At 38.9% G+C, this 13,892-nt stretch overlaps 1 protein-coding gene across 7 annotated transcripts in view; it reads right to left on the reverse strand.

Moving 5' to 3' along the window:
* Window positions 1-13,892, reverse strand: part of HAUS2 (HAUS augmin like complex subunit 2) — a 15,246-nt gene continuing 1,354 nt past the window's right edge. For 2 of the 7 annotated variants that reach the window (XM_058738052.1, XM_058738051.1), the window contains exons 2-6: window positions 8,743-8,835; window positions 8,348-8,417; window positions 5,586-5,718; window positions 4,212-4,320; window positions 649-2,139 (exon numbers count right to left, since the gene is read on the reverse strand). In XM_058738052.1, coding sequence (XP_058594035.1) covers window positions 1,930-2,139; window positions 4,212-4,320; window positions 5,586-5,718; window positions 8,348-8,417; window positions 8,743-8,835 — 615 coding nt within the window. In that variant the 3' untranslated portion in view covers window positions 649-1,929. Of the gene's footprint in view, window positions 285-648; window positions 2,140-4,211; window positions 4,321-5,585; window positions 5,719-8,347; window positions 8,418-8,742; window positions 8,836-9,379; window positions 9,510-13,892 lie in introns of those variants that run through there. The other 5 variants (XM_058738053.1, XM_058738054.1, XM_058738055.1 and 2 more) reach the window with 5 other exon arrangements.

Below are 13,892 nucleotides of genomic sequence, written 5' to 3' on the forward strand. Positions count from 1 at the left end.
ACACACACACACACACACACACACAGAAAATCACATGAAGAAGAAACATAGTAAGATCTTTGAAAACAAGGCAGCTCTTGAACAAATTTCTGATGAAACACAAAACCTTGTTTAAGTGTCTAGGAAACGCTAATGTTCAAGATATTACGACCACTCTTCTATATCCCATTTGCAAAAGTAGCAAAGTAGGCTTCAAAACATGATCCTGGGTTGTTCTGGCAGTTTTTTGGCAAGGATCCTGCTTCCTTATGAACAAGTACTTTGCTCAGTCACTGTGTTGAGGTCTTCTTGTTAAGGAGTATGAATATAAGGATCAGTGAACCCTGGTGATACAGAGAATGCAACAGCATAAAAATACTGATGCTTACATCTTTTTTTAAAGCAAAAGAAACCACCTATGGCTTAGTATTAGCAAGTATTATTATGCCACTCTCTTTTTTATATGTACAATAATCTCAGGCAAAATATCTGAGCATTCTGTAAGGGAAACTTCTAAAAGTTTTAGATAACAGGGCTTTTTCTATTCTTTGTTCTATCTTCCTTCTTTGCCTATTCATAAGGCTGCCGGGAGTTTCTTCATGTCTCAGGGTCTTGAACACCTCCCCCCTCAGGTTTGATACGTTTGGAAGATTCGTAGGATTCAGCATATCATTGTATCCATGGCTATGATTTATTACAACAAAAGCACACAGAGTAAAACAGCAAAGGGAAAAGGCGCATGGGGCAAAGTCCAGGGGAAATCAGGTACAACCTTCCAGAGTCCTCTGCTAGTTGAGTCACAGAGGATGTGCTTAATTCTCCCAGCAACCAAGGCAGAACATGTGTGAAATGTTGTCTTTCATGGAAGCTCATTAGAAATGCAATGCCCAGGGTTATTTTCATGTGCTGGCCATATGTACCTTCTGCTTAGCATGTACCAACATTCTAGACTCCCAGAAGGAAAGGTGGTCAGCACAAACCACATTGTACAGGGGCACCTGGGTGGCTCAGTGGGTTAAGCATCTAACTTTAGCTCAGGTCATGATTTCACAGTTTTTGAGTTTGAGTCCTGCTTCAGACTCTGTGCTGACAGCTCAGAGCCTGGAGCTTGCTTGGATTCTGTGTCTCCTTCTCTCTCTGCCCCTCCCCGCCTCATGCTTCTTCTCTCTCTCAAAAGAAAAAGCATTAAAAAAAAAAAAGATCCCCACCAAAAACCACACTGTACAAACACTTCAGTCATAGTGAGCAATTCTTATTAGTGAGATTGGGAATGGAAGGAACCCTCCTGAAATCTTAAGTTCCCAGAAGCCAGCCAAGCAGGCTTTATAAGCAGGCCTTTCATAAGCCTGCTACATTTGCTCTTTTGTATGCACAGTAACTTTCCCACAGGAAAAATCAACATACTTTCAGATGCAAGAAGACTCTTCTAATTCAGAAACAAACATTTACAAAGATATAATAGGGACACCTGGGTGGCTCAGTCAGTTAGGTGTCCAACTCTTGATTTTGGCTTGAGTCATGATCCGTGTTGGGCTCTGCACTGACAGTGCGGAGTCTGCTTGGGATTCCCTCTCTCCCTCTCTCTCTCTGCCTCTCCTCTACTTGTGCTCTCTCTCTAAATAAATAAACTTTAAAAAATAATAAAAAATAAAGAGAAGACATAAAAGGGTCCACTGAGTGAGATATGGCTAAGGCACTCATGTTAATAAATTGTCATAGTTGTATTTGATCTTAAAGAGTTTTACTGTAAAGCAGAATGAAAATATATGAAAAACAAAGGAAAACTCAATTTGGTCTTAATGAAGTTGGAATCTTAGTGCTTTTCAATACAAAGAGGACTCTTTCAGTATTGCTAGCAGCAGAGCTTCTGAATGCCCATATTACATACAACTGGCTAGAAACAGACTTTGCATGACTATATGTAATTAAGCAAAAATAAACCATTGACAATCACTTGGCATTAGCAGTTTGGATATGAACTTTAGAAGTAAAAGGTAAAGATGGCATTATAGCATCATGTTTACGAAGATAATTTTCTTCAGCTAGTATTTTGGGGATACAAGAGGAAACTTCCTTTTGTTGTTCTTGCCACTTGAGTATATTCTCTGCCAGTTCTTCTGTCTCAGTCACCAAAATATCCATTTTTGCTAAAGCCTTGCTCTGTAACATTTGAAAGAAGGGGAAAACAGGAGAAATTACATCTGTCATCAATACATCAGTATTATATCATAAATGGTTATGATAACAAAAGTTTACACCCGACATTTTCTAGCCCCTTAATACAAAGGCTTCTTAAAATTGTGCTCTCCTCATCTATTACAGCACACGTTTTTTCTTTGTGAGTTCATTTCTCTTTTGTCTTCAATTATCACCTCAAAGCAGATGACCCACAATCTATATTGTAAAACTTATCTCCTTCCTAAAATTCAGTCCTATATTTCAGTTTATTGAAAATCTCCACTTCAATGTACATTTAAGAACACAATTTAACTGCAGTTCAACAATGATTAAAGGTTTTCTCTCTGTGCAAGGCATGTCAGAAAACAAACTCATGGGGCGCCTGGGTGGCGCAGTCGGTTAAGCGTCCGACTTCAGCCAGGTCACGATCTCGCGGTCCGTGAGTTCGAGCCCCGCGTCAGGCTCTGGGCTGATGGCTCGGAGCCTGGAGCCTGTTTCCGATTCTGTGTCTCCCTCTCTCTCTGCCCCTCCCCCGTTCATGCTCTGTCTCTCTCTGTCCCAAAAATAAATAAAAAACGTTGAAAAAAAAAAAAAAAAAAAAAAAGAAAACAAACTCATTAGCTTTTTTGATTTCTTGCTCCTATTCACCCTGGAGTCACCAAGGCTAGATACTTTATTGCCTTGGATGTGTCCCTTGTCCAAAGAGTAGACACGTTCTAGGAATGTGACAATCTCAAAATCTCAAAATCTACATAATCCTTTGTTTATCTATGCTTTAAATCTTTTATCTGAATGCCTGTATTTATTCTCCAAGTTTCTCTGCCATTGGTTCCTCTGCACAGTCCTCTAACCTACAGTTTTAATGTGCACAGGAAACACCTGAGGAACTTATAAACCGTGGATTCAGATTCTGAAGGTCTGAGGTGAATGAAGCCTTCAATTCTGCATTTCTAACAAGGTTTTAGGTGATGCTGATGCTGTCTGCCTATACTTTGTGAGACTCCATCTATTCTATCCAAGATTTTCTCTATTAAGGTATAATTCTGATCAAGTCACTTCTCTGTGTCCTTCTCTAAACAACAAAACAAAAAACTATTTAAACTGTTGACTGTTCCCCAGTACTCAGATAGTAAAGTCTAAACTTCTTAGTCTGGTTTTCAAAGCATTCCATAAACTAACCCTGAATTAATCTCCCTTTCAATACCTTTAAGTATCAGCCAAAGTGGAGTACCACTCTTGCCCCAAACTACCAGTGCTAATTTTCCTATCTTTCTTCACACTGCTGCTTTGGCCCATACTATTCTTTCTGATGCAAAATTCACTGATTCTTCAGCTTACTACTAACTACTATGTAAAACTTTATTAAAATATTCTTACCCCACTCTACTCCTAATCTCCCTAAAGTACAAGCAATCCCTCCCTTTTCTTTGCTTAATAGGCAGCATCTTCTTTATAATTCTCTGCTGTCTTCATGGCACAAAAGTGGTATTTTAAAGTAGAAAATATCCTACAGGTTTCTCACTAAATCTTGAGAATTTGGGAGCAGGGATCGGTTATATCCGTTTATCTCTCCTAACACCTATAGCAAAGCCCCTAGCACAATAAAAAGAACACGTATTTATTAAATATTGGAATTTTGGAATAAAACACTGTAAAATGACTTCTAAAAAAGCTAAAAAAAAAAAAAGAGAGAGAAAGCATCTTAATTAAAAAAAATAATTCATTCAAGGGTGTCTGGGTGGCTTAAGTCAGTCAAACATCCGACTTTGGCTCAGATCATGATCTCGGGGTTTGTGGGTTTGAGCTCTGCATCGGGTTCTGTGCTGACAGCTCAGAGCCTGGAGCCTGCTTTGTATTCTGTGTCTCCTTTGCTCTCTGCCCCTCCCTCCACCTCAAAAATAAATAAGCATTAAAAAAAATAATTCATTCAGAGTATTAGCCATCAAAAAGTTAAACAAAGAGATCACACATTTGAGCTTCTACTATAAAAGAACTAAAGAGCCAAATGCAATATAAAGTAGTTGAGGTACTTAAATGCTACTGTTAATACTCACCATTTTCTTTAGATTTTCATCTAAATGAGGGATATTTCTAATTGTTTCCAGATGGTTTTCTAATCTTTCAATGAAAGTCACTGCCAACTCCAGCAAATGTACCATGTATCTGAAAGAGGGAGAAAAAAGTCAACTATCTTCTTTTTAGTTATTTTGTGTCCCCCCCTTTCCCTTTAATTAGGATTTTTAATAAAAGAGAATTACAAGCAACCCAGTGAGCCAATAATAACTGTTCTGCATTCATGGAAATACCAGTGATAAAAATGTCACTCTCTTTCACTTTAAGCAGAAATTAACTTGTCATCCAAACAGAAAAACAGAGACAACACTAATCCAATCTGGTACCCAACCTAATAGACAAAACTTAATGTTAATCATTTTCTCATATAAGTAAAGAAATTTCCCTAGATTAAATCTCATTCCATTTCAATGTACTCATTTTCAGTGAAGGGTGAAGACAATAAGGATAAATGTACTTGACTGAAACAGGCTACACGTAAAACCACTTTGAATCTTTGCATTTGCAAAATGCTTTAAAATCATTACTTACTTTTTCTGATATAATGTACAATATACACATTAATGGTATTTTACTGTACCGAATAGATACTGAATATACCCTCATGAATGGAATTTTTATATTTATTCTTTTACCACAAGATTAAAAAAAATCTGACACTTAAGAGAGGTACTATTGCTTGGGCTTATCCAATAAGGCACAGGTGGAGAAAGTTAGCAGTCAGATCCCAAGATGTTTGCTTCTTTACTGTTATTTATGATTATACTTGCAATACTCTTATGGGGAGAAGAGCAACAGAAAGCATGCCCATTCTATGGATTGGGAAACAGAGGCTTAAACAAATCATTTGCACAAGGCTTTGAAGCCTACAAACAGCAGAAATGAGATCAGACTTTTTTAAATTAGACTTTTAATTTAATGACTTTTAATGACTTTTCTCACTTCTTTCTTAAAGTCATTATCATCATTCCTAAAACACAGTGGGCAAAAGGAATGCCTTTCTCTTCACCACAGCTTAACTGTTTAAAAGCAAAAGGTTTTCTTTCTGGTTAAAGTTAATAATAATAATTAATGTTAACAGATACAATCACTAATATATTGTTTAATGAATTAATCTATGAAACAACTACTAAACATAAAATGCCCTCAGGAAACATGTGTAACTATTAATTTCTACTTTTTAAAAAAAAGAGTTTATTTATTTATTTTGAGAGAGACAGAGACAGTGCAAGTGGGGGAGGGTCAGAGAGAGAGGGAGAGAGAGGATCCCAAGCAGGCACCGCACTGACAGCAGAGTCTGACGCTCAACCAACTCAGTCACCCGGGTGCCCCTAATTTCTACTTTTTAGTTTAACCTGTGATAAACAGCTTCAATAGGCAAGTTTTCCTGGCACATGGGTTTCAACAGTCTTTGCCGCAGGGACCTCTTTTCTTTTAGCACTGCTTCCAAATGATTATTCATGTTTTGCAGAGCATTACACTTCTGAGCTACATAAACCAGAAACAGTAATTATAGTTAGTAATATAATATGACAAGTAAGTTTTAAAAATCACTAATAATTCTTTGCTTTGATCTGACTCTACCAATGTCGAAAATTAACCCATTTCCCTCCTAAATATCTGCCCTTTGCTATCTGTAATGCCCAAACCAGTTTACTTTCAACAATTTTCTCTTACTTTGCTGACAACCAAATCCAGTGCTAAATTCTTTGTCTGCATTGTTTAACTTTACTCCTAGTTTAGTTTTTATAGCCTGCCCCATATTCTTCACATAAAATCTCTTTTCTCATCTTGGCCTCTAATATATCTTTTTAAAGTTTTATTTATTTATTTTATTTATTTGAGAGAGAGAGAGAGAGAGTGAAAGTAGGGAAGGGGCATAGAGAGAAGCTAAGAGAGAACCCCAAGCACTGACAGCCTGGATCTTGCCATGGGGCTTGATTCCACAACCCTGGGATCATGACCTGAACCAAAATCAAGAGTCAGACCCTCAACCGACTGAGCCATCCAGGCACCCCTCTGCCTCTGATATTGTACATTCATATTAAAAAACAAACATTTCTCTTACAAGCAATTTCTGATTATTTCAATATTTTGCCCAGAATTCAGTTAATGACTGCCAAATGCCTTTTTTCAAATTTTTATTTTGAAAAAATTTTAAACTTACAGAAAAGTTTCATTGAACTCCCACATACATTTCACCCAGACTCACCAACTGTTAACATTTAGCTACATTTTTATTTCTTCTTTCTCCATATACCCAAACATGTATTTTTGCTGATCCATCTAAGAGTAAGTTGTAGAGGGATGCCTGGGTGGCTCAGTCAGTCAAGCATTGGACTCTTGATCTCGTCTCAGGTCATGATCTCACGGTTAGTGAGTTTGAGTCCCACGTCGGGCTCTGCACTGAAGACATGGAACCTGCTTGGGGATCTCTCTCTCTCTCTCTCTCTCTCTCTCTCTCTGTCTCTCTCTCTCTCTGTCTCTCTCACTCTCTGCCCCTCCCCTGCTCTCTTGCTCTCTCTCTCAAAATAAATAAACTTAAAAAGAAGAATAGGGGTGCCTGACTGGCTCAGGTCATGATCTCACAGTTCCTGGGGTTGAACCCTGTGTCAGGCTCTGTGCTGACAGCTGGGAGCCTGGAGCCTGCCTCAGATTTTGTGTCTCCTTTTCTCTCTGCCCCTCCCAGATTTACTCTCTGTCTCTCAAAAATGAATAAAGGTTAAAAAAAAAAAAAAAAAAAGAGTAAATTGTAGATATCATGAACTTTTACCCCTAAAACTTGAGCATGTATTTCCCCAAATAGCATTCTCTTATGTAATCACAAGTGTCAAATTCAGAAAATTTAACATTTTTATAATACCACCAATATATAATATAGTCTATATCGACACATCATCACCAAGTAACTCAATAATGTCCCTTAGAGCAAAAAAAAATTTTTAAGTTTATTTATTTTGAGACAGAGAGAGAGAGAGAGAGAGAGAGAGAGAGAAAACATGAGAAGGGGAGGGGCAGAGAGAAAGGGAGAGAGAGAATCCCAAGCAGGCTCCACACTGTCAGTGCAGAGCCTGTTGTGGAGCTTGATCCCATGAATTGTGAGATCATGACCTGAGCCAAAATTAAGAGTCAAACACTTAACCAACTGAGCCACCCAGGCACCCCAGCAAAAGAATTTCTAAGCAAGTAGTCAATCCATAACCACACCGTGCTTTGGCTATCATGTTCCTTTACTCTCCTTTATTTTTTTTTATTAAAAAAAATTGTTTTTAAATGTTTATTTATTTTTGAGAGAGACAGAGACAGAATGTGAGTGGGTTAGGGGGAGAGAGAGAGAGAGGGAGACACAGAATCCGAAGCAGGCTCCAGGCTCTGAGCTGTCAGCACAGAGCCCGATGCGGGGCTCAAACTCAAGAGCTGTGAGATCATGACTTGAGCGGAAATCGGATGCTCAACCAACTGAACCACCCAGGCGCCCCAAGTCTCCTTTATTTTTTTTTTAAAGATTAAAAATTTTTTTTTATTTTTAAGTAATCTCTATGCCCAACATGGGGCTTGAACCTACAATCCCTAGATCAAGAGTCGCAAGCTCCACTAACTAAGCCAGCCAGGCACCCCTAGTTTCCTTTAATCTGGAAAGTTCTTTGGCCTTTGTCTTCCAAGATTTCCTGAAAAATTTCTTTTAAGTTTTTTTATTTATTTTGAGAGAGAGAGAGAGCACATGCACACACAGGGGAGGGGCAGAGAGAGGGAAAGAGAAAATTCCAAGCAGGCTCTGTACCATCAGTGTGGAGCCTGATGCAGGGCTCCATCCCAGGAACCATGAGATCATGACTGGAGCCAAAATCAAGAGTCTGATGCTTAACCAACCGAGCCACCCATACAGCTCTAAGCTTTCCTGAATCTGAGGAGTTCCTACCTTGGTCACTTATTATGCTATATGCACTAGTCAAGCCAACAGGACTTCTATTTGAGCACAGAAAAGACGACTTTATTAGCTTTGGGGCAATACCTGGAAAAGTTATGGTATATCATAATTTTACTGCCTGGTGTTTATTTCAGGTAATCCAAGAAAAAGTTGAAATTCCAATGATTACCCATTTTCTCAAATACTTACCCAAAAAGGAAGGATGAATAACATCTGCTGCATCTTTTTCTAGTCTTAAAAGTTCAATTTCCAGGTTTTTCTACATTAGGAAGAAAAATAACACTTAGCTCATGCGGAATGCAGCCTGAAGGCTTACATTTTGGCAAAAATGGATAGTCTTTAACCTAGGAACACTAGAGGGAATGGAAGGCAGAATTTGTTATGAGAGCCTAGGGGATTTACTGCAGGTTTTTACTTTGGTGTTTAAGCCCTATTGCTGCTACTGCTATGACTACATAAATAAACACGAATCCAGCTATGTGCTAGACACTATTCTAAGTGCAAGAGAACTACTGCTGGAATCAATTACGATTTTTTTTTTCCCTGTACTAGAAGCAGAAAGCAAAAAGTCCAACAAAATTTACCTGGTAGATTTCAGCTTGAATGTTTGTCATCTGCTGTAGTCTGGAGAAGTTCACAAAGCAAGAAGCTGATTTCTTAGATATATTTAACATCTCCTATTGGTAAGTGAACAAAGAAAGCAGCAGTATGTCATATAAAAAAGATTGTGTGCCTTGAAACAGCATGTCCACACACATAAAACATGAGGATTTATCATGTGCAACATTGCCCCTGAAAAATGAAGTAGTGAAGTATAACAGTAGCAATGTGTATTTCCTGTTTTTAACATCTATATCACAAATCTTTTGCCCAAATATTTAAAAAATAAGGAAAACAAGACTTAATCACTTTGTACTACTTCCTAAAGTACCATGCACATTATGTTTGTATTAGTGACAGCTTACCAGAGAAGGCTGCTAACAGTAAGAAGGTGGAGGCTGAGGTTGTTGGAGAATCAGCTCTATACAAATCACCAAGACCCACTCTCTGACCTTCCTGAGTCTAACATTAAAGGCTTCCCCACCATGGAATCACTTATCTGATGCATTAAAAGACCTCTCTATTGGCTAGAAGTCATTCATCCTGTGTCTTTTCACATTCTCATTCTTTTAGGCAAAGGAATGTTTTGTTCAGGTGTAATTATTTTTCTAAAAACCTTACCCGCCCTTCATCCTTTCATTTTATGCAAAATATTGCTTGCATATATAGCCACCTTAAATTGCAGGTTACTTCAGAATAAGAATATTGTTCATCCTTTGGCTTCATCCATAATTTTCTGTATCCTCTTCTCCTTTTTGAGAATGGTAGCACAGGAAAAACTTCAGAGATCTTATACACAAAGGATTGGGAAATGAAAGCCCATGAACTAAATGAACTAAAGTGACTGTTTTTGTGCAGCCCATAAGCTAAGAATGGTTTTTATATTTTTTTAATGTTGGGGAAGAAAAATCAAAAGAAAAACAGTATTTTGTGACACATGAAAACTACATGAAATTCAAATTTCAGGATCCAGGATAAACTCAAGTGTACCCATTCATTTACTTATTACCTCTGGCTTCTTTCACACTACCACAGCCCAGTTGCAACCATATGGATCTAAAATCCTCAGATACTTATCCTCTGGCCTTTAATAGCAAAAATTTGCTAACCAATGATAACCAATTTTATAAGCATTGATTGGGTTAGGCCATGGAAGATTCAAGTATGGATGAAATAAGCTCTCTGTCCTTTAATAAGCTCATGATGGATGAAAAGGGAAAGGTATTCTTGTACTAACACATATGTGAGACGAAGGGGAAGATGAATCTAGAAACGTAGTTTCCTGCATCATCATGGAAGATCTTGATAAATGCAGAAAATGAGAGCAACTGAAGGTTTTCTGGTGAAGAAGTAACATGATCATATATGATACATATTTTAGAAACTTAAATATTGACAGTATGGAATATAAAACTGATGAGGCTGGGGGAAAGAAGGAATGGGGAATGACTACCTAAGTGAGTATGGAGTTTCCATTGGGGATGATAAAAAAAAAAGTTTAAAAAAATTTTTTGTTTAACGTTTACTTATTTTTGAGACAGAGACAGAGCATGAACGGGGGAGGGTCAGAGAGAGGGAGACACAGAATCTGAAACAGGCTCCAGGCTCTGAGCTGTCAGCACAGAGCCCGACGCGGGGCTCGAACTCACGGACCGCGAGATCATGACCTGAGCCGAAGTCGGCCGCTCAACCGAGTGAGCCACCCAGGCGCCCCCCCAAAAAAAAGTTTTGAAAAAAGTTTCACAACACTGTGATTGTATCATGCCACTGAAGTGTACACTTTAAGATGGTTAAAATGGTAAATTTTATGTTATGAGTATTTTACCACAATAAAACACTTAATTCTGGTAACTAGCCAACAAAATAAAACAAGTAAAAACAAACAAAAACTAGGGAAGAGATGGGACTGGAGGTTAAATATTTAGACAAGGGGCTACTACAGCATTCTAGGTGAGAAGATGAGAATGTGGAATAGGTCAGTAGCAGTTAAAAAGGAAAGGAAGAGAGTGCCTGGGTGGCTCAGTGGGATAAGCGGCCGACTCTTGATTTTGGCTCTGGTCATGCATGATCTCACAGTTTGTAAGCTTGAGTCCCACACTAGGCTCCCGGTTGTTAGCACGGAGATTCTTTCTCTCCCCCTCTCTCTACCCCTCCTTGACTCAAGCTCACGCTCTCTCTCAAAATAAATAAATACGCTTAAAAAAAAAATAGGAAAGGAAGGCATAGATGTGAGTCCCTGGAGAGATGAAATTCATAAATCCTAGATGATATGGGGTACCAGGGATGAAGTCAAGTCAATGCTAACTCCAAGGGTCCTGGCTCCAGTGACTGGACAGATAGATATGCCATTCAGTGAGGAAGATAACACAAGATATTTTACTGACGGCAAAACTGAGGATTGAGGGAGTAAAGCAGTATAGTTTAACTTCATTCTATGTATATCGTGGCTGAAATGAGGACAAATCTAATCCACTGCATTTCCATTATGTAAGTGGAAGGTAAATAAAAGTAAAACATCTCCCATTTCTCACTGTAACTTACTCGTTCTCTTATCTCTCCATCCCTCCCTGTGTATACACTAATCTTAACCACACACATGGCAATCTAGTAAACTGTTGGGTTCAACAGCAGGGTAATGGAGCTTAGCCAAAAACATGCAAGAGAAACCAGTGGAAAAATAAAAATGTTTGAGGGAGAGCCAAAAGGAGAGAGGAAAGAAAGAGTAGCCAAATTTCCTAGAAATAGAAATTCTGTTTCTATTTCTACAAATAGAAATTCTAACTATTTGAGGATTCTGACTTAGCCCTATGTCTTTATTTTTTTTTTTAAACGTTTATTTATTTTTGAGACAGAGAGAGACAGAGCATGAATGGGGGGAGGGCCAGAGAGAGAGGGAGACACAGAATCCGAAGCAGGCTCCAGGCTCTGAGCTGTCAGCACAGAGCCTGACGCGGGGCTTGAACTCGTGAACCACGAGATCATGACCTGAGCTGAAGTTGGACACTTAACTGACTGAGCCACCTAGGCGCCCCAACCCTATATCTTTAAAAAAAGAAAAAAAGGCAAAGATTGGGGAATACAGAAAAGTCTTTACTGTTAATGACTGCCATTAAATATTATACACTTTATATGCCAGTAGGGTAAAGGGACAATGAAAATGAAAGGATCCTGAAAACGGGAGTCTGTTTAGGGTACTTCTGTTCATTCTGTTGCTAGGCACAAGAAGCTGAAGTCCAAGACTTTTATGTGCAATATAAAAATCCTGGGGCACCTGGATGGCTCAGTGGGTTGAGTGTCTGCTTCTTGGTTTTGGCTCAGGTCATGATCCCAGGGTTGTGAGATTGAGCCCTGTGTCCAGCTGAGCTGAGCATGGAACTTGCTTAAGATTCATTCCCTCTCTCCCTCTCCCTTTCCCTCCCTTCCTCTCCCTCCCTCCCTCTCTCTCTCTCTCTCTCCCTGCCCACCCCCCCCCACCACAAGAAAGAAAAAAAGAAAAAGAATCCCAGTAACATTGTGCACATAATACATATATATATATATATATATATATATGTATAAACTTGTATCTGTGGGCATACTTTCTTCTTTTTTTTTTTTGTCCTTTCTACTTGATACTGAATTCTAGCTGAGGGACGTTAAAAGGGAGGCAGTATAGTAGAGAGTTAAGAGCAGAGCCCTTATAATGGGGGAGGGGCTACAGAGGGTAACACTGAGCAAATAACAGATATACAGTCCTATCTATATACCTGTGTGTGTTTGTGTGTATGTATTCAACAGAGCTGCCATTACTCACTAAAGTTTGCCAGAAAAACATGTGGGACATAAGGCCACTGAAGCCATCCTAGGGCATATATCAGAGCAAATATCCCATTTATCTTACACTTAACCATACCTTTCTTTCACTAAATCATTCCCCAATGGATAGATCAAAACAGAACAAAGCGCAAACAAACTATGTTTTCTGGAAGAGTTGTATCATACAGCAATTTTAAGCATTACTCTTAAAAAAATTTTTTTTTACTGTTTATTTATTTTTGAGAGAGAGGGAGAGACAGAGTGTGAGCAGGGGAGGGGCAGAGAGAGAGGGAGACACAGAATCTGAAGAAGGCTCCAGGCTCTGAGGTGTCAGCACAGAGCCTGATGCAGGGCTCGAACTCAGGAACCGAGAGATCATGACCTGAGCCAAAGATGGACACTTAACCCAACTGAGCCACCCAGGCGCCCCGCATTACTCTTCATTTTTAATGCACATGGGATGATATACACTTAAGGGATAGACTAAAGAGATCCTATAACACATATGATTGTAAGATGGTCTTAAAGAGCTATGGTTGGCAAATCTTACCTGTAAGCAAAACAGGTAACTAATTAGTGCTACTTGAAGGACACTAGGAAGATCCTTTCCAAAACAACTTCCACCCCAACAAACAGCTTACTTATCAACGCCTAAAATTCTCTCAGATGTTTATTTCTCCTACTAATACACTCTAGAGGGATAATTCCCAAATGTCTTACAGTATGAGTTTAACAAATTACTTTGTTACAGAACTAAACAATACAAGGCAGACTATTAGGCAATCCGGTAGGAAGAAAACCCAGGAGAGAAGAGAGGAAGGTGAGAACTGGGGAGTGCTGTAGTTAGGTTTTGCCTATTTTCCAATGCATTTATTTGTACCCCTTTCCTCCCCCCAAATTCATAAGGTCTGGTTACTAGAGCCTCAAGTAATCTATTAGACTTCAATAGAAGTTTAAACTCTTTCAAGATAGTTTCATAGTATCATCTATCACAGTTCATCTTAGAGATGATACAATGTGTCAGAAAAGGCAGCTCTGTGATCTATTTCACTAGTTGAGTGACCTTGGATAAATTTTTTGGTCTTCTCAGGCCTTAGTTTCTTCATCTTAAAAATAGTATATGGTAGAGGTGCCTGGATGCCTCAGTCAGTTGAGCATCCAACTCCCGGTGTCAGCTCAGGTTATGATTCCCGGGGTTTCCTAAGTTCAAGCTCCACAAGTGCTATGCACCATCAGCGCGGAGCCTGCTTGGGATTCTCTCTCTGTCCCTCCCGTTCTAGCGCTGTCTTTGTCTCTCTCAAAATAAATAAATAAACTGACTGCCTTGGACCCATAATCT

The sequence above is a fragment of the Neofelis nebulosa genome, chromosome 7 (assembly GCF_028018385.1).
Source record: "Neofelis nebulosa isolate mNeoNeb1 chromosome 7, mNeoNeb1.pri, whole genome shotgun sequence".
In the NCBI taxonomy this organism is placed as follows: domain Eukaryota; kingdom Metazoa; phylum Chordata; class Mammalia; order Carnivora; family Felidae; genus Neofelis; species Neofelis nebulosa.